General features: G+C 39.6%; 1 protein-coding gene across 11 annotated transcripts in view; it reads left to right on the forward strand.

Moving 5' to 3' along the window:
- ubr4 (ubiquitin protein ligase E3 component n-recognin 4) overlaps positions 1-18,437 on the forward strand; it is a 50,294-nt gene extending 31,857 nt beyond the window's left edge. For 7 of the 11 annotated variants that reach the window (XM_039604433.1, XM_039604435.1, XM_039604437.1 and 4 more), the window contains 49 exons: positions 646-823; positions 1,232-1,336; positions 1,751-1,888; positions 2,277-2,445; positions 2,658-2,862; positions 2,945-3,058; positions 3,304-3,513; positions 3,601-3,750; positions 3,838-4,065; positions 4,307-4,385; positions 4,491-4,733; positions 4,897-5,083; positions 5,230-5,374; positions 5,656-5,741; positions 5,843-5,930; positions 6,213-6,406; positions 6,532-6,771; positions 6,861-6,999; positions 7,194-7,319; positions 7,490-7,618; positions 7,713-8,062; positions 8,299-8,389; positions 8,543-8,627; positions 9,216-9,343; positions 9,459-9,588; positions 9,701-9,861; positions 9,984-10,093; positions 10,445-10,586; positions 10,749-10,830; positions 10,965-11,138; positions 11,263-11,384; positions 11,737-11,934; positions 12,061-12,141; positions 12,277-12,364; positions 12,535-12,662; positions 12,897-13,004; positions 13,120-13,236; positions 13,379-13,569; positions 13,666-13,839; positions 13,935-14,034; positions 14,146-14,364; positions 14,452-14,565; positions 14,788-14,930; positions 15,048-15,173; positions 15,259-15,453; positions 15,638-15,862; positions 16,163-16,253; positions 16,489-16,651; positions 16,956-18,437. In XM_039604433.1, the coding sequence (XP_039460367.1) occupies positions 646-823; positions 1,232-1,336; positions 1,751-1,888; positions 2,277-2,445; positions 2,658-2,862; positions 2,945-3,058; positions 3,304-3,513; positions 3,601-3,750; positions 3,838-4,065; positions 4,307-4,385; positions 4,491-4,733; positions 4,897-5,083; positions 5,230-5,374; positions 5,656-5,741; positions 5,843-5,930; positions 6,213-6,406; positions 6,532-6,771; positions 6,861-6,999; positions 7,194-7,319; positions 7,490-7,618; positions 7,713-8,062; positions 8,299-8,389; positions 8,543-8,627; positions 9,216-9,343; positions 9,459-9,588; positions 9,701-9,861; positions 9,984-10,093; positions 10,445-10,586; positions 10,749-10,830; positions 10,965-11,138; positions 11,263-11,384; positions 11,737-11,934; positions 12,061-12,141; positions 12,277-12,364; positions 12,535-12,662; positions 12,897-13,004; positions 13,120-13,236; positions 13,379-13,569; positions 13,666-13,839; positions 13,935-14,034; positions 14,146-14,364; positions 14,452-14,565; positions 14,788-14,930; positions 15,048-15,173; positions 15,259-15,453; positions 15,638-15,862; positions 16,163-16,253; positions 16,489-16,651; positions 16,956-17,020 (7,254 nt within the window). In that variant the 3' untranslated portion in view covers positions 17,021-18,437. The remainder of the gene's footprint in view (positions 1-645; positions 824-1,231; positions 1,337-1,750; positions 1,889-2,276; positions 2,446-2,657; positions 2,863-2,944; positions 3,059-3,303; positions 3,514-3,600; positions 3,751-3,837; positions 4,066-4,306; positions 4,386-4,490; positions 4,734-4,896; positions 5,084-5,229; positions 5,375-5,655; positions 5,742-5,842; positions 5,931-6,212; positions 6,407-6,531; positions 6,772-6,860; positions 7,000-7,193; positions 7,320-7,489; positions 7,619-7,712; positions 8,063-8,298; positions 8,390-8,542; positions 8,628-9,215; positions 9,344-9,458; positions 9,589-9,700; positions 9,862-9,983; positions 10,094-10,444; positions 10,587-10,748; positions 10,831-10,964; positions 11,139-11,262; positions 11,385-11,736; positions 11,935-12,060; positions 12,142-12,276; positions 12,365-12,534; positions 12,663-12,896; positions 13,005-13,119; positions 13,237-13,378; positions 13,570-13,665; positions 13,840-13,934; positions 14,035-14,145; positions 14,365-14,451; positions 14,566-14,787; positions 14,931-15,047; positions 15,174-15,258; positions 15,454-15,637; positions 15,863-16,162; positions 16,254-16,488; positions 16,652-16,955) is intronic. The other 4 variants (XM_039604436.1, XM_039604440.1, XM_039604443.1 and 1 more) reach the window with 2 other exon arrangements.
- The last annotated feature ends 403 nt before the right edge of the window (positions 18,438-18,840 follow it).

Below are 18,840 nucleotides of genomic sequence, written 5' to 3' on the forward strand. Positions count from 1 at the left end.
ACAAAGAGCAGCAGTCTATAGGCCAGGGGGGTCCAACTCCAGGCCTCAAGGGCCGGTGTCCTGAAGGTTTTAGATGTGTCCTTGATCCAATACAGCTGATTTAAATGGCTAAATTACCTCCTGAGCATGTCTTGAAGTTCTCCAGAGGCCTGGTAATGAACTAATCATTTGATTCAGGTGTGCTGACCCAGAGTGAGATCTAAAACTTGCAGGACACCGGCCCTTTACGCCTGGAGTTGGACACCCCTGCTGTAGGCTGTTTCTGACATTAGACTAGTATTTTTTTAGACTGTTGTAGAGATACTCATCGCAAAAGTATAAATGATCTTCCTGTTCCTGAATTATTCTGGATGTAGAGTATAATGTTGTAACATCGCAAAGATATATTTTAAGTAACTAACTAGTTCTGACGATGTCAAAAAGTTTGTAATTCACTTCTGTTCATTTAAATTATGACTAAATTGTTCCTCTGAGCTCACACTACATAGACAATAAATATGAACTGCAGTAACTTTTTTTTAAAGCCACTTATATTCCTTTCTTCTTTGGCTTGTTTGACTATCTTCACATTTAAATCTTAGTTATCTACAAATTACATATGTGTGTTGAAAAAATTGTAAAACATGCCTTTATTGTGCTTCACAGTCCGAGTCTATGGTCCTGGAGACAGCAGAAAATGTCAACAATGGAAATCCGTCTCCCCTAGAGGCTCTGCTTGCTGGAGCCGAAGGTTTCCCCCCCATGCTTGACATACCTCCTGATGCAGATGATGAAACCATGGTAGAGTTAGCAATTGCTCTAAGCCTGCAGCAGGATCAACAGGGTAAGTGACCAGAAAATCCAAAATAAAGTAATAAGTTTGTGACTAGTGTGACTCTGACTTATTACTCGTCCTACTCAGCATTACAGTCTTTCCTGTGTATGCTGAAACTATTCTAAGTTTCTTAAACTTTGAAATTCATAGAGCCTTACAATTTTTTTTATTTTATTTTTTACACAGTTGTTTTGAAGCTTTTTTGTTTGTTTTTGTAGCTATATGAGTTGCCACCCTTCAGAGTGATTTAAACCCTCATTAGCTATTCAAAAAAAAATACTCACAAAAATTTTACACAGATAAAGTTATTTGAAGTGTTCTGCTCTGCAAAACTTAATGTTTCACCCTGACACATTTTAATGGAAGTTTGGGCACTCCTAGAAGTCGGTCCTTAAACACAATTTTTGACGTTTTTAGGCAGTAGCAGCAGTGCTCTTGGGCTTCAGAGTCTAGGCCTGTCTGGCCAGGCCCCAAGCTCCTCTTCACTTGATGCTGGCACCCTGTCAGACACCACTGCATCAGGTAATAAGACCATCTTCATGATCAACCGGAAGCTAGTTTCTAATGCTTGCCAAGTCACTGTTGCAAGTCAGTTAAACAAACAAACAGTTTTTAAAAGTTCCAAAAATAAAATAACTTTTTATTTTTAAATTAAATAAAAGGAAATTATTATTATTATTAAATAACTTTATCCTAACTTGAAGCTCATAAGCTCATCAGTGGTACAGCATGTAGTTGTACTGCTCATATCTGTAAACTGGCCAAATTAACCCCTTTGATTTAATGCCACACTGGTCACAATGGGTTCAGCAGCACTTATTTTTGATTGTACTGCATGCTCTTTGCATTGTTGGTGCACAAGTATAAACTAAGATCATGTATCCTGGCCAGATGACCGCGGTGTATTTACTGTTACAGCTATTGCTATGATTTCAGCCCCGGCATCAGATGATGAGGGCAGCACAGCTGCTACTGATGGTTCCACATTGCGGACCTCCCCAGCTGAGCACGGCGGCAGCGTGGGCTCAGAGAGTGGAGGTTCTGCTATCGACTCTGTAGCAGGGGAGCACAGTGGTGGGTGATTTAAGTAAAACAGGCCAGTTTAATATTAAAAACATTATATATGCATGCCCCGAATTAGTGGTAGTATCTAAAATATGTAGGAACTTCTATATGCAGTTCTTTTCAGCCCCTTAGTAAGTATTAGACTTTAAACCTCTTTAGACATTAATTTTCTCTAATTCCCAATAACCTTCTGAGTAAGGTAGCTCTAAGTTTACAGATTATAATATAGTGTGTCACCTTTCCTATCCTTCCCTTATCCCATGCCTCATTTTGTTGCGCTTTAAAGTCCTGAGGGGCACACATGACTCTTCAGTTTAAAATAAAACCTAATCCTTCCCTGTGTTACATTGCCAGGTTTCCATATGGCTTAGTTGCTTTTATTCATGCATTTGTACAGTGTCAGGTCGCAGCAGTGCATATGGAGACACAACAGCAGAAGGCCACCCTGCTGGTCCAGGCAGCGTGAGTTCAAGCACTGGAGCCATTAGTACCACCACAGCCCAGCAGGAAGGTGAAGGCTCAGAAGGTGAAGGAGAGACTGAAGGAGACATTCACACAAGCAACAGGTCAGATTCATGAATCTGGATTAGTTTAGGTTATGTTAAGGCTCCATTGATAATGAACATCTGCCATGTGAAGACTCATTTATACTATCTGTGGATACAACACAACCATAAGGAAGACAGATAATATTATTTACTTTTTATTCAATTATCATGAAAAGTGATTTCAGCTTAATAGTTTAACTAGTAAAAAATGTGATTATGTTTTTCATTAGGTTGCACATGGTTCGTCTTATGCTGCTGGAGCGTTTGCTTCAGCACCTTTCTCAGCTGCACAATGTAGGTGGAGTGCAAGCTATCCCTTACATGCAAGTTATCCTCATGTTGACCTCTGACCTTGACGGTGAGGATGAAAAGGATAAAGGTGCTTTGGATGACCTGCTTGCACAGCTCATTGCCGAGCTTGGTATGCACAAGAAGGTAACTGTTGTTTTGTCCTTTCCTCATTTTGTATCAGGCTCAGAATATTTGAATTTTACTGAATCGTGTTATATCTCTGCAGGATGTTTCCAAGAAGAATGAGCGTAGTTCCATAAATGAAGTTCATTTGGTCATCATGAGGCTGCTCAGTGTCTTCATGTCTCGAACAAAGTCTGGATCCAAATCTTCCTCTGAGGTACAGTTGTACTATAATCACTATGTAGTGTGGAGCCAGACATTTTTGGTTTGCGCCTCTCTCAACAACTGCTCAAAATTGATGAGCAATTGCAGTCATTCATCACATCTCATTTTTGCTCAAATTTAATATTCTCCATAACATAATTTGTATCATGACAGAGTTTCATGGCTATGATGCAACTTTATTATACTTTGTACGTCATGAATTTTGAAGTCAGTGGCTTTCCCTCTTTTGTCTTCTAGTCATCCTCCCTCATCTCCAATGCCACAGCAACTGCCTTGCTCAGCCTGGGTTCTATTGACTATTGCCTCCAAGTGCTCAAGTCACTTCTGGAATTTTGGAAGAGTCAACAGGGTGAAGAAGAGCCAGTGACTGCCAGCCAGCTCCTCCGCACACACACAGCCTCCTCTCCCCCTGACATGAGCCCCTTCTTCCTGCGCCAATATGTAAAGGTAAGATGATCTCAACCTTTAAAAATGGAAAAGATTATTTGTCTGTCAAATTCTAACATTAACTCAATATATTGTTTTTGCAATCAGGGGCATGCTGCTGATGTGTTTGAAGCCTACTCCCAGTTGTTGACTGAAATGGTGCTTCGGCTGCCGTATCAGATAAAGAAAATTGCTGACGCCAACCCACGTATCCCACCTCCTGTATTTGATCATTCCTGGTTCTACTATCTGTCTGAAGTAAGCCATCATATACATGTTATTTTTTTATTATGTCTTTCCAAAAGAGAGAATTCGATCTCTTAATTTTTTTCCAATTTTTCCCAGTATCTGATGATACAACAGACACCATTCGTCAGGAGGCAAGTCAGAAAACTGTTGCTGTTCATCTGCGGCTCAAAGGAAAAATATCGTCAGCTACGAGACCTGCACACTCTTGACTCTCATGTCCGCAGCATCAAAAAGCTTTTAGAGGAACAGGGCATCTTCCTCCGGGCTGGTGTGGTCACCGCCTCATCTGGCTCAGCCCTACAGTATGACACACTCATCAATCTGGTGAGTGTCTTGATAAGACAATGCACCACTTCTGCATTACTCTGGATCCATTCTGTATAAAACAGGTTTACTTAGAACTTGTTTGTGTTTTTATCCTGTTTTTTGTGTCTTGGTAAGCTGCAGTGCTGTGTTGAATTTATTGGTTTTAGAATGTGTTTGGTTTGTGGTTATATAAATGGGTTTTTTTTTTTTTGTTTTCTTTGCTATGCTTTACTGTAAATTGCTTTATTTATTTTTGCAGATGGAACACCTGAAAGCTTGTGCTGAAATTGCCACTCAAAGGACAATCAACTGGCAGAAGTTCTGCATGAAGGATGACTGTAAGTTGTTTGTGATTACTTATTTATTTTTTAAGCAACAAATGTTTTACACAAGTACTAACTATTTATGTCTCTGTGTCTTTGCTTTTCTTTTTTGCCATACAGCTGTCTTGTACTTCTTGCTCCAAGTCAGTTTCTTAGTGGATGAGGGCGTTTCCCCAGTTTTGCTGCAACTCCTCTCCTGTGCTCTGTGTGGCAGCAAGGTGCTGGCCAGCTCTTCCTCTACCTCATCCTCATTCTCAGGTGGAGGTTCTGGTAGTGCTGGACAGACAGGAGCCTCTCAGTCCTCTCAGAGCAAGTCTTCTAGTAAAAAGAGCAAAAAAGAAGACAAAGAGAAAGAAAAAGATGGTGAGAAAATAAAAAATGACTAGTTGTACTTCTTAGAAATTCAACTTGCGTAGAAGCACATATTGGGTACTGAAATGGGCTCCAGTGTTCCTTTGAACCTGAACAAGATATAAAAGTGGTGTAAAATGATTGGTCGATGAGATTATCCTGAATTTAATTGTAGCTTGTCGACTGACCACAGGGGATGGTGTTGGCAGCCAGGAGGATCAGCTTTGTATGGCTCTGGTCAGTCAGCTTAACAAATTTGCAGACAAGGAGACGCTCATTCAGTTCCTACGCTGTTTCTTGCTGGAGTCAAACTCATCTGCTGTGCGCTGGCAAGCCCACTGCTTGGCGCTGCATATCTACAGGTATTGTAGAAACATACTCCTAGTACATTGGGAAGTTTGGTCTAAAAATTAGTCTATTTAACAAAAGCTTTAAAAGGCTTATTGCATCACTTTTTTAACAATTGAATACATGTATGGATCAGCTGATATTGTTTGTACTTCCGCAGGAACTCTAGCAAATCTCAGCAGGAGCTGCTGCTTGAACTGACTTGGGCTATCTGGCCAGAGCTTCCTGCATATGGCCGTAAAGCTGCCCAGTTTGTCGACCTACTTGGTTACTTCTCACTCAAAACCCCTCAAACTGAGAAAAAGGTTAGATTTTTTTCTTTTCTTTTTTCTTTTTTTAAAATCCTTGTCTGTATTTCATGCAGTTTTTTTAATAAAATTGTAGTTTGGCTATTTTCTATATCATTTCAAAGAGGAATAATTCAGTATTTACAATTAAAAGGTTAGTTTCTGTCCTTAAAGTATTACACAAGGGTTCATATCCTGATGCTTGTGTTTTTATTTGTCTCTACAGACCATAGACACCACTTTGATTATGATAGAAGATGAAATTGTTTTGTTTTTCTTGTTTATTTATTTTTCTCCAGCTGAAGGAGTATTCCCAGAAGGCTGTGGAAATCCTGAGAGCACAGAACCATATCCTGACAAATCACCCCAACTCCAATATCTACAAGTACGTCGATAGATACTTAAATCGAAACATTCAATCTTATAACAGTGAGAATGCAACTATTGGCCGTCATCTACATAAATTTACATGTGGTTTTTCTGCAGCACACTCTCTGGATTAGTGGAGTTTGATGGCTTTTATCTGGAAAGTGACCCCTGCTTGGTGTGCAACAATCCAGAAGTTCCATTCTCCGTGAGTGAAACACACCCTCACAGAACAGGCATATTCTTTTAAAAAGTATACAGGAGGGGAAAGCTTAAAGAGACATGGTATTGGTTTCAGAATTTGAAAACCCACTGCCAGATGCAAAACTATCTTAGTATTAACTGTGTAACATAGCTGGTTAGTTAAACAATGATGAAATTACAGTTATGTTGATAGAAAGATCCTTTAAACTTAGGCCCTCTAAGTATAAACAGTGCTCAGTATTGTTTTAAAAGAAAAATTAAAACTATGCTTATCTCCATCCACCAGAATATAAAACTGTCATCCATCAAAGTAGACACCCGCTATACGACCACACAACAGGTTGTCAAGCTCATTGGTAGCCACACCATCAGCAAAGTCACAGTGAAGATTGGGGACCTCAAACGCACCAAAATGGTCCGCACCATCAATCTCTATTACAACAACAGGACAGTCCAGGCGATTGTGGAGCTGAAGAATAAGTATGTCAGCAAAGGGCTGCTGTTCTTTCTTGCCTTTAGTTTTCATATTATTATGGTATACTGAAATTTTAAGGTGCAAAGATGTAGTATTACCTTGCAAGTTTCATTTTATTTATTTTTTTAAGACCTGCTCGTTGGCACAAAGCCAAGAAAGTTCAGCTCACCCCAGGACAAACGGAAGTGAAGATTGACCTTCCCTTACCTATCGTCGCTTCCAACTTGATGATTGAGTTTTCTGATTTCTACGAGAACTACCAGGCTTCCACTGAGACCCTGCAGTGTCCACGCTGCAGTGCTTCTGTACCGGCCAACCCCGGTGTGTGTGGCAACTGCGGTGAGAATGTGTATCAGTGCCACAAGTGCAGGTGAGCAGCATGTTTCCTCTGCAGTTCTCAAAGACTTGAAGACACTTTTGGATTTATTGGATTTTTACTTGGTGGTTGACATTTTTCAGGTCTATCAACTATGATGAAAAAGACCCCTTCCTGTGCAACGCCTGTGGTTTCTGCAAATATGCCCGATTTGACTTCATGCTGTATGCTAAACCATGCTGTGCTGTGGATCCTATTGAAAATGAGGAAGACAGGAAAAAGGTAAAAAAAAAAAAAAAAGGCAAAAAAAGCATTTATAGGAACTGGTTAAAAATAGGCTTACTATTCCTAAAAGTCGGACTACAAAAAGTTTGTAAAACAGATAAATGACGTCATTACACTTGACATTTTTTTTAAAATCTCCATTTCTGCCTCCATCTTCATGTTGTATCTTTTAATCTGGTGCTTTGGTATAGGCTGTGACCAACATTAACACCCTGCTGGACAAAGCTGACCGGGTCTACCACCAGCTGATGGGTCACCGGCCTCAGTTGGAGAGTCTCTTGTCCAAAGTCAATGAGGCAGCACCGGAGAAGCCCCAGGTCAGTCAAAAGAGGGACTGAAAGAGCACTTGACCTAAATAAGCACAGTTTGTACTAATGCAACCTGCACATGCTGCAGAGATCATTTATGTTTTTCTTCAGTCTTGATTTTAGCTCTATTTCTACAGTTTTATCTGACAATATTTTCTCTTGCCTTTTATTTCTTTCAGGATGACACTGGAGCAGGAGCAGGACTTGGTACATCCTCTGCTAATGTGAACCGATACATTCAGCAGCTGGCTCAGGAATACAGTGGAGATTGCAAGACCTCATTTGATGAACTCTCCAAGATTATACAGGTTAGGAAGAAAACATAGTTAGTTTTCCTGGTATCTGTACCCTTGTTTTCTCCCTTCTCACATATAATTGTGCCCCTTCCTTCTTTGTTTACAGAAAGTGCTTGCATCTCGTAAAGAGCTCTTGGAGTATGACCTACAACAAAGAGAGGCTGCCACTAAGTCATCTCGGAGCAACAGTAGCCACCAGCCCACCTTCACTGCCAGTCAGTACCGCGCCCTCTCTGTGCTGGGCTGTGGCCATACATCTTCAACCAAGTGTTACGGCTGTGCCTCAGCTGTTACAGGTCATTGCATCACACTGCTCCGCGCACTGGCCACCAATCCAGCCCTTCGGCAGATCCTAGTCCTTCAGGGTCTCATCCGTGAGCTGTTTGAGTATAACTTGCGTCGAGGTACAGCAGCTATGAGGGAGGAGGTGCGCCAGCTAGTCTGTCTCCTTACTAGGTATGTCCTTTCCTTCACATATTTTCTTGTGACAATTAATTGCCTGACTTCAGTTCCACATATAAGCAATGATAGTATTGTAAGTTGTTGGAATGATAACATTGAAATCTCAGCTTTTAGCTTTTTAACTTTGTGTTAATACACACTGTATGTAATGGTGTTCCGCTGTCATTTGGTCTCCTGTATCCTTACATGTTTGTTTTTTTTCCTTTCTCTCTCTCTCTCCTTTGCTTCAGAGATCACCCAGAAGCTACTCAGCAGATGAACGATCTGATCATTGCCAAGGTGTCAGCTGCCCTCAAAGGTCACTGGGCCAATCCTGATCTCGTAAGTCTCAAAGGTCATACTGAAAGTAATTTAAACCCAAGAAACATTGTTTTTGTGATTTTTTGCAGAGTCACTGTGACTATGAACTTTACTATGAAGAGGGCAGATTTTAAAATACACACACTATATATTTTTTTGTTTTTCCCCCATCAGGTTAGTAATTTGCAGTATGAAATGCTGCTGCTGACGGACTCCATTTCAAAAGAGGGTGGATGCTGGGAATTACGGTTGCGTTGTGGTAAGCCTTAATAATATACTTTAATTATGTTGTGCATTGATTGTCTATAACAATTAATTTATGTCTACAACATTGATCTAATAAAACATGTATATGATGTATTCTACTGATGGATCATTTGTATGGCTAAGGCAGCGGTCCCCAACCTTTTTTGCACCACGGACCAGTTTATGTCCGACAATATTTTCACAGATGGCCTTTAAGGTGTTGTGGATAAATACAACAAAATAAAACCAGTACCGGTACCAAAAAAAGAAGATTTATTCCTAACACACGGGAAAAGACCCAGGGAAAACAGAGTTAATGATAAAAACAATTAAAAAACAACAACAACAACAAAACCCTGCTAAAAACCAATAAAAACCCTGAAAACCATAAATTTGGGGTGGTTTGGTTATTTTTGTCTGATCAAATCAGTCTCGGTCCAGATTGTCTGGTGTTGATCCAACACCTGGAACTATCGGTCTTCTTATCCTTATTTCCTTTAATATTATTTTGAAAGAGGTTTTGTTGGATTAAAGCAGTTAAGGGTCTTTGACTAATAGTGTTGTATCTTTTTTTTTTTCCTCTCTCCTTCCCCATATGTAGCCCTCAGCCTGTTCCTCATGTCTGTGAACATAAAGACACCTGTAGTGGTGGAAAACATCACACTGATGTGCCTGAGAATCCTGCAAAAGCTGATTAAGCCCCCTGCTCCTACTAGCAAGAAGAACAAGGTACATTTTTTTGCTGCATGTTTAAAATTGATAAATTTAAGCATCTCTGTTGTGTTGGTTACCACTTGGTTGTATCATGCCACCTAACAAAGTTATGTGTGTTTTCTGTTTAAAGGATGCTGCTATTGAGTCTCTGACTACAGTCAGGCCCTACAGTAATGAAATCCACGCCCAGGCCCAACTCTGGCTCAAAAAAGATCCCAAAGCATCTTATGAGGCCTGGAAAAAGTGTCTTCCAGCAAGATGTAAGTACCATGTCTGAACAGTTTACATTATCTGAGTGTCACAGGTTTATTCATTTATTGTATTTAATGAAATAGGAGCGCTCGATAAACTTCTCATTGTTGTCTATCGCAGGTCAGGAAACGATGTCAAAACCTCAGGGGAAGGCTGAGTTACGGAAACAGTATCTGCTTGAGAAGTATGTGTGGAAGTGGAAGCAGTTCATGAGGTCTAGAAAAGGAGAAGGCCTTTTCCCACGCCTGCTTAAACTGAGCCACAACAACTGGCTGCGACAGGTAACAATTTAAAAAAACAAAACAAAAAAAAACAGTAAAATGTTGTTTGCTTTGTTGGTTAGTTCACAAACCGGTAAATGCAATTTCTTAATAAATGCTAACCTTAGCTCTACTTTTTGCAGGTTCTTTTCACACCTGCCACCCAGGCTGCAAGACAGGCAGCTTGCACTATTGTGGAGGCACTTACCACAATCCCCAGCCGCAAGCAACAGGTCCTGGACCTGCTCACCAGGTATGAGTCTCAACAGAAAGCCAGCAAGTCTAACAGAGATGACATGCTCTATTTTGAATTTCATATGAATAAATTAGGTTGATAATCCCAGTGAACTTGGATATACATAACAATATAGCATAACTAATTAAAGATGAATAGCTCATATGATGTATTTCCATGATTTTATACTTGCTGAAAAATGAATTATCGGGCAGCAAAATAATATTATTTTAAATACTTTACTGATAAAGTGTTAAAGAAAAACATAATTTGGTGTTTAATATTGTAAATGGAACAAAATATGTCAGGCAGCTCACTTGTTGCTGGATGAAAACTGTTAAAGTGATCAAAAAACTGTCTTTCTTCAAGTTATCTGGATGAACTGAGTGTCGCTGGAGAGTGTGCAGTGGAGTATCTCGGCCTGTACCAGAAGCTGATTAAGCCAACACACTGGAAGATTTATCTGGCTGCCCGGGGAGTCCTACCCTACATTGGCAACCTGATCACCAAGGTATTATTTTAACGTTCAAAAAATGTAATTTTATAGTCAGATAAACTCTGGTGTTTTTAATTTAGTGTCTTCATAGTCCTCTTCTTTTCCCAATTTTAACCAACTAAAGTGTCACTAGATCCTCCTTTTTCAGTATCTTATCTTTTTTATTGCTCTGATCAGGAAATAGCCAATCTGTTGGCTCTTGAGGAGGCTACACTGAGCACAGACTTGCAGCAAGGCTACGCCCTCAAGAGCTTGACTGGTATGTTAGTTTCCATCTTTAGATTTTCAGAATACATACAGATTGAGTGGTACAGATTACAAGTAAAGCTGCAGCTGATTCAGACTTTCCTGATTTATTTATTTATTTATTTTTGTTCTGTGTGTGTTTTTTAGGATTGCTGTCATCTTTTGTGGAAGTGGAGTCCATTAAGCGGCATTTCAAAAGTAGGTTGGTTGGCACGGTGCTTAATGGTTATCTGTGCCTGAGGAAGTTGGTGGTTCAGCGAACCAAACTCATTGATGAAACTCAGGATATGCTACTTGAGATGCTGGAAGACATGACGACAGGTGGGCATTGACAATAATTATAAATTTAATTATGTTTTGAAAAATGATAATAATATTCTTATTTGGTAAATTGAATATTGTGCTAAGTATTTTTTTTTTAATGTATGTCTTTTATTGTTCATAGGAACCGAGTCTGAAACCAAAGCTTTCATGGCAGTGTGCATAGAGACTGCAAAGCGGTACAACCTGGATGACTACAGAACACCTGTGTTCATTTTTGAGAGACTCTGCAGCATCATCTATCCTGTGAGTTGCCTTTACCTCGATTAGAGCTGCAACAAATAATTTGTCTTAAATTTTAAGATAATGTTCACTAATTTTCATTAAATCATAAAAGTGATTTTCATTTGACTGATTCGAGGCTTTCAAGTGCAACATCCTGCTGCTTTTCTTGACATGAGAGAGACATGACATGAGATTAATGATCAAGTAATAAAAAGTAATTATATACAAATATATTTGAGTGTAGTTTGTGTTTTAACATACATACTTTGAGCTGTGAGTAAAGATGATGAAGTGACATGCTTATGTAATTTTGGAAACTGGTTTGAAGCAGAATTTGTCTTCATCTGGAGCATTTGTTTTATTCACTGTCTAGGAAGAGAATGAGGTGACAGAGTTCTTTGTGACTCTGGAAAAGGATCCTCAGCAAGAGGACTTCTTGCAGGGTCGCATGCCAGGAAACCCCTACAGCAGCAACGAGCCCGGCATCGGTCCTCTGATGAGAGACATCAAAAACAAGATCTGCCAAGACTGCGACCTGGTGGCTCTTCTTGAAGATGACAGTGGCATGGAGGTAAAGTAACCTTACATTTGAGCTGCTTTGAATGTTTCATTTTCTTGTGAAATTATAAAAGGTGACACAGTTCAAGGAAAATTTACCAGATGCTGGTGTTTTGTTTTGTTTTTTGTTTTTTTCCAGCTTCTGGTAAACAACAAAATCATTAGTTTGGATTTGTCAGTGGCAGAGGTCTATAAGAAGGTGTGGTGTCCTACAAATGAGGTGAGAATCGCGTTTTCTATTAATTAATTACACTTTTAAAAACATTTGGAATCATGCAAATTGTCATGAAATGCTTACAGTCCTTTAAAGAATTAATGGTACTCACAGTGCATTGATCTTGTCCTCCCCCAAAAGGGTGAGCCAATGAGAATCATCTATCGCATGAGAGGACTACTTGGAGATGCTACTGAGGAGTTCATAGAGTCACTGGATTCAACTACAGGTTTGATTTGTTTTGGTGTATCTTCATAATTAGGGTCAAGCTTGTTCTTGTTTATTTGAGATCTATCAGGTTTTGCTCTTAATATAATTATTGCTGTATGTATTCTTGGCCATCATATGTACCTGTATGCACAGAATGAGATGCAGATGTTTTAATTGACCTAATTACAGATGAGGAGGAGGATGATGAAGAAGTGTACAAGATGGCAGGAGTGATGGCACAGTGTGGAGGACTCGAGTGTATGCTCAACCGCCTGTCTGGAATCAAAGACTTTAAACAAGGAAGACATCTGCTCACCGTAAGACAGTATTTTTGTGTCAGAAGGCGTTTTGAAATAATACCATTCTTTATTCTCCAATCATCAATGCAAACTGTAATTTATTTGTAATTTGAAACTCTTCTTTGAATTACTAAAAACACATTCTGGTCATCTAGAATATATATGTCACTATCATTTAGAATTAAATTCATATAGTGCCTTAAATTAGAATAAAAAAAATATTTTTTTCTTCTTCTTTTTTTTCTCCCCCAGGTTTTGCTGAAGTTGTTCAGTTACTGTGTGAAGGTGAAGATCAATAGGCAGCAGCTTGTAAAACCAGAGATGAACACACTCAACGTCATGCTGGGAACTCTAAACTTGGTGAGTCTTGTGCTGATTGTTGTGACTCAGTTTCCAGATTGTGTATTTAAATATATATCAATATATTTTTATTTTTATTTCTTTTCTTTTTTTTTAAATGTTATTTTTCCTTCAGGCCTTGGTGGCAGAACAAGAGAGTAAGGATAGTGGTGGAGCCTCCATAGCAGAGCAAGTCCTGAGCATCATGGAGATAATTCTGGATGAGGCCAATGCTGAGATTTCAGAGGACAAGGTAGCAATCTTAAGCACATTTTATCTCCTGACACAATCATAAAATCAGAGCCTGAAAAAGATGTCCTTGTATTTGCCTTTTTTTTTTTCTTCCTGTTGTTGTTGTTGTTTTTTTTAATTAGAAACCGTCTTGTCCTTTGCAGGGTAACCTTCTGCTCACAGGAGACAAAGATCAGCTTGTCATGTTGTTAGACCAGATCAACACCCTGTTTGTGCGCTCCAACCCCAGCGTGCTCCAGGGTCTTCTGCGCATTATTCCATACCTGTCATTTGGCGAACTGGAGAAGATGAGGATTTTGGTGGAACGCTTCAAACCATGTTGCAACTTTGACAAGTGAGCACTCAGCTTTTACTTACTAATAAGCACGGTTTATAATTAATTTAGTAAAATTGACTCTTGTTTTTTGTGTTTGTTTTTTGTTTCTTTAAGGTACGACGAGGAGCATAGTGCTGATGACAAAGTGTTTTTGGACTGCTTCTGTAAAATCGCTGCTGGAATCAAAAATAACAGCAATGGCCATCAACTGAAAGATCTTATTCTGCAAATAGGAATCACACAGAGTGCACTGGACTACATGAAGAAACATATCCCAAATGCCAAAAAGTAGGTCTCTTGTAGGTAAATATTTTGGATACAAATGCAAGAATTTTTTGTTTTTAACCTCTTTTTTTTTCTTTTTTTCTAAAATCTCTCATCAGTCTGGATGCTGATGTCTGGAAGAAATTCCTCTCTAGACCTGCTCTACCCTTTATTCTCAGACTTCTCCGTGGTTTGGCTACCCAGCATCCCCCCACACAGGTACAGGATGCTTTGAATATTAGACTAAACTGGAGTCAACTCAGACAGTTCTTTTTATAAACACATAACCTGTCTCCCTAATATAACTGAGTGTCATCTTCTTTTGTCTAGGTCCTCATAGGCACAGATTCAATAACAAACTTGCACAAGCTGGAGCAGGTATCCAGTGATGAAGGCATAGGAACTCTAGCAGAGAACCTTCTAGAGGCTCTGAGGGAACACAGTGATGTCAACTTGAAGATTGAAGCAGCCCGCAGAGAAACCAGAGCTGAGAAAAAGCGCATGGCTATGGCTATGAGGCAGAAGGCTCTGGGAACTCTTGGCATGACGGTATTTTTTTTTCTTTTTTTGTTTTATTACCACAGACTTTAATTGATATGTGGATTTTATTGTAAGCTTTATGTGTTTGCCTTTCAGACCAATGAAAAGGGGCAGGTGGTGACAAAGACCTCACTGTTGAAGCAAATGGAAGAGCTGATAGAGGAACCAGGCTTGACCTGCTGTATCTGTAGAGAAGGTTACAAGTTCCAGGTATAACAGCACATCAAGGATTTAGGGAGGTTTGACATTATTTAGCACTAAAGAGGTCTGGTGTTGCACTCTTTAGTTTGAATCCTAGTTAAAGTATCAGTAGCCAAATTGTAGATAATTTAAATGATACTCTTATCAGTCTGACTTGCTGGTTTTCTTGGCATGCTGAAATTTGTTGTGTTGTTTCAGTTCTCATTTTCATTATTGTTTTTCTTTCACTAGCCAACCAAAGTCCTGGGTATTTACACTTTCACAAAGCGTGTGGCCTTGGAGGAATTTGAAAACAAGCCTCGCAAGCAGCAGGGCTACAGCACTGTGTCGCACTTTAACATAGTCCACTATGACTGCCATCTGGCAGCAGTCAGGTAGCTACAAACACCAGCATTTACTCTGTGGTGATGTTTAGAGTACCCCTTACATTCTTTCTGTAGCCTCACTTTTCATTTGTTGTAATATGTGCCTGTTATTTTTACCTTTTTTAGGCTGGCTCGTGGGCGAGAGGAATGGGACAGTGCTGCTCTCCAGAACGCTAACACCAAGTGCAATGGCCTGCTTCCTGTGTGGGGGCCACATGTGCCAGAATCAGCCTTTGCTACATGCCTAGCAAGGTTAAAAGAAAAAATCAGCATAAATTAGAGAGAACATTTTCTTCATGTGGCACAATTTCTTCAACCAAATTCTTTCACTGCACAGGCACAACACATATCTTCAGGAGTGCACAGGCCAGCGAGAGCCCACATACCAACTCAACATCCACGATACCAAACTGCTGTTCCTTCGCTTTGCTACCGAGCAGTCATTCAGCGTGGACACAGGAGGCGGAGGTCGAGAGAGCAACATCCACCTCATCCCCTACATCATCCACACTGTTCTCTATGTCCTCAACACGTATGTACATTTTTGATGTGCACAGAAAATACTCGCAAACATTTAATCACTATCAATGCTGAGTTGATACATGTGTGGCAATGATGAGGCTTGTAGTAAAACACAAATCCAAAGTTTGACTTTACAGCTAATAGTTCTCATTCCCATTTCACCTAATTTGACTTTGCAAATTCTGTCACTGTAGTACAAGGGCTACGTCCCGAGAGGAGAAGAACCTGCAGAGTTTCCAGGAGCAGCCATGTGAGAAATGGGTTGAAAGCTCATATGAAGTTGAAGGGCCCCACTATTACACCATCCTGGCCATGCACATCATGCCACCCGAACGGTGGAGAAGTTCTCGTCTGTACTTCCTGCGGAGACTTCTGGTCACCGCGCATGCCCGTAAAGTCTCGGCAGCCTGTGCAAACAAGTATGAGACTTTTCCTTTCCTGTCTCCATTTGTTTTACTCCCAGTGCAGGGCACCTTTGTCTGTGATATTAATTCAATCTTTCAAGCAGGGAGCAAGTTCAGTGCCAAATTATTAATTTGTTTGCCACCAAATACAACAGGAAACTTTTTCACTAGTGTAATGTTATTTTGAATACATCTAAGATGTGAGTATTGACCAGTAAAGGAGGTCAGAGTTTATCAAAAAAAAAAAAGGAGCAAACTGTGTCCTGTATTTATTTCAGAAGGTCTTCATCCTCATCTTCTCTTATCTATTCTCAGAGTCACAGATAAAACACCAAAGGAATATGCAGTGTATCGCTCACCTCTTCTCTTCTGGGGCCTGGTGGACCTGGTCTACGACATGTTCAGGGTAAGGTATTTTGCCTGTCGATACTGTAAAACGATGGTATTATGCTCTTTTGATTGTATTCAGTTTTGGGGATGATTTGTACAAATAGGAATCATTACCTGTAAAAACAGAATTCAGAATATTGTTTGTTTTGTTTTTCTTTTAGGGACATTTTCAATCTAACGGGAACACTGACATTAGATAATTAGATAATATACTACAATTTCCTCTTCTGCTCTTGATTTTGTTTTTACAGAAAGTACCAACCAGCAACACAGAGGGCGGCTGGTCCTTCTCACTGGCAGAATATGTCCGTCACAATGACATGCCCATCTATGAGGCCTCAGAGCGTGTGCTCAGGGCTTTCCAGGATGAACTCATGCCTGCTGAATCCCTGTCAGAGTTCTTTGATGTTGTAGGTCAGTATGCACGCACACCTACATGTTTCTGGCTGGTACTACTTCTTCTTTAGACAAGATAAATGATCTCAAAGGAGAAAGCCCACCAACAAAGAAGGTTTTGGTAGTGAAATTGATCCCTAATAAATGCTGTCAGCGAATCAGAGGATTTGTTTTATTCAGTGCAGAAGTATAAACAAGCTTCACAGTTGATTTTCGTCTTCTCTGATGCCATTTTTCTTTTAATTTATGACACTTTTTATCTGGTGTAAATAATAAACTGTAATGTTGGTCGAATGTTACCATTAAACTCTTTGTTTTTCAGGTCTCCTCTCTGAAATTCCAGACCCGGATCTCTTCCTGCAGGATTTGTTGAACTCTTTGCCCTAATGGCCAACCTCAAACCACAACCCCTCAAACACAAAACGCCCCTGCAACTATCATCTGGACACATACCAGCTGAACAAAAATTTACTCTTTTTACACACTGATACTCACAGTGTATACACCACGCTTCCTACTTAACTCCCACTCCCATATGACATCTTCAAATTATCTTTAAACAGAAACTGGTGTAGTTTAAAAAAAAAAAAAAAAAAAAAAAAGGGAAAAAAAAAAAGATTGATCTCTGTAAAGTTTAACACAGAAATACCGTGCTGTCAAAGGTTGGGGAGGGCACACAAAACAGAATTTACACTTTGATTCAAACTCTTTATAGACTAGAGTTGAGATCACAACTTGTTTTGTTTCAGGAAGCTTGAGAAAAAAGATGCAGGGCTCGGCCGGCCACCCAGCCACAACCATTCACAGCTGTCACCATCAAGGCATCTGTCTCTTTATGATGCTGTAGATTATCAAAAAAAAAAAAGGCCAGCTGAATATAATGATTCATGTGAAAAGCAGAAATTATAGTTTTTGTTGATGGGAACAGCTTACAAATTCTGTTTTGGGGTGATCCTATTTTTTGGCTTTAAACTCCTCCCCCTCTCTTTGGGGTACAATAACTAAAATGTTTTTGGTATTTGACCCACCACCAATGAAGAGTGGCATTTGATTTTATCTCATTTTCCTTTTTTGTTTTGTTTTTTCTTTCCTTTTTTTTTTTTTGCTTTAAGTTTGTTTTTGGTCAGGGTTTTTTAAAATGGCAGAAGGTTTCACTGTCACATGGTTGCAAGCTAACCTGTCCTTTTCTTCTGGACTTTTGCTGTTTGATCTTCATGTAGGGTCTAACTGGAATTTGAGTGATGGACAGGGAAACAAAAAAGCAGTTTTTCTTTTATCAGCCTTGGAAGCAAAGAGGGGGAAAGAACAATGAAGTGTTTTATTTTCTTCCATAAAGCTATGCCTTGGTGATGAAGTAAACTTTTGATTGATGAAAACATTTCCATCTGTTGCAATGAAACACCAGACTTGTCTAAATGAATAATAAACATAGACCTACATTATATCCTTTACACTTTTTCTCTTTGACTAATTGTTTTGACTTTTTTTTTCCTCTCAAGCCTCTCTGCACTCTTTAATTTAGGTTTTGGTTTTCCTCAAAATCTCTGGAAACGCACACATATCAGTTTCCAGAACAGATTTCTGGAAAGCAAAGTCTCACTTTTACCCTCAACAGTTGAGCAAACTTTCAACTTACAGTTAATACAGCACCCTTGTACTCAAGAGCTGAATGCATGGTGTGGAGTTCACCCAGTTTCTTGTCAATTCGCCTATTCCCGCTGCTATACTATGTTTAACTGTTGCTGAATGTCTGCTTTTTGAATTTAGCCTATGATTAATAAAGCCGTAATAATTCCAAATCTGATTCAGGGTAACCTCTTCTGTTCCGGCTGGTTTCTACATATGGGGGGGGGGGGGGGGAATTAAAACCTTCACATTTGTTTCCTTTTAAGCGTATGGCAGTGCTCATAACACTGCTGTCTGTAAAAATGCACAGAATACAAATGAACTCTAAATAATGTGGAAAGTGTAGTTTACGTTAGATCTTATACCTGCTGGATTGATTTAGACTTTGACGGTTTCATTAAGATTCATTTCTTTATATTTTGCTTCAAAGGCGACAGATTTTCTTAACTTCTGTAGGTGGTCTTGAGGAATAGTGCCCCAGGCTCTCTGAAGGTCTGGACCTTGGATGCTTTTTCAGTCAGAATGTCTTTCAAGAAGCCTGGAGAGCTATTCCTGAAGACTACTTAAAATATATCACAAAA

Source organism: Oreochromis aureus, linkage group 20, assembly GCF_013358895.1.
Source record: "Oreochromis aureus strain Israel breed Guangdong linkage group 20, ZZ_aureus, whole genome shotgun sequence".
Taxonomy (NCBI): domain Eukaryota; kingdom Metazoa; phylum Chordata; class Actinopteri; order Cichliformes; family Cichlidae; genus Oreochromis; species Oreochromis aureus.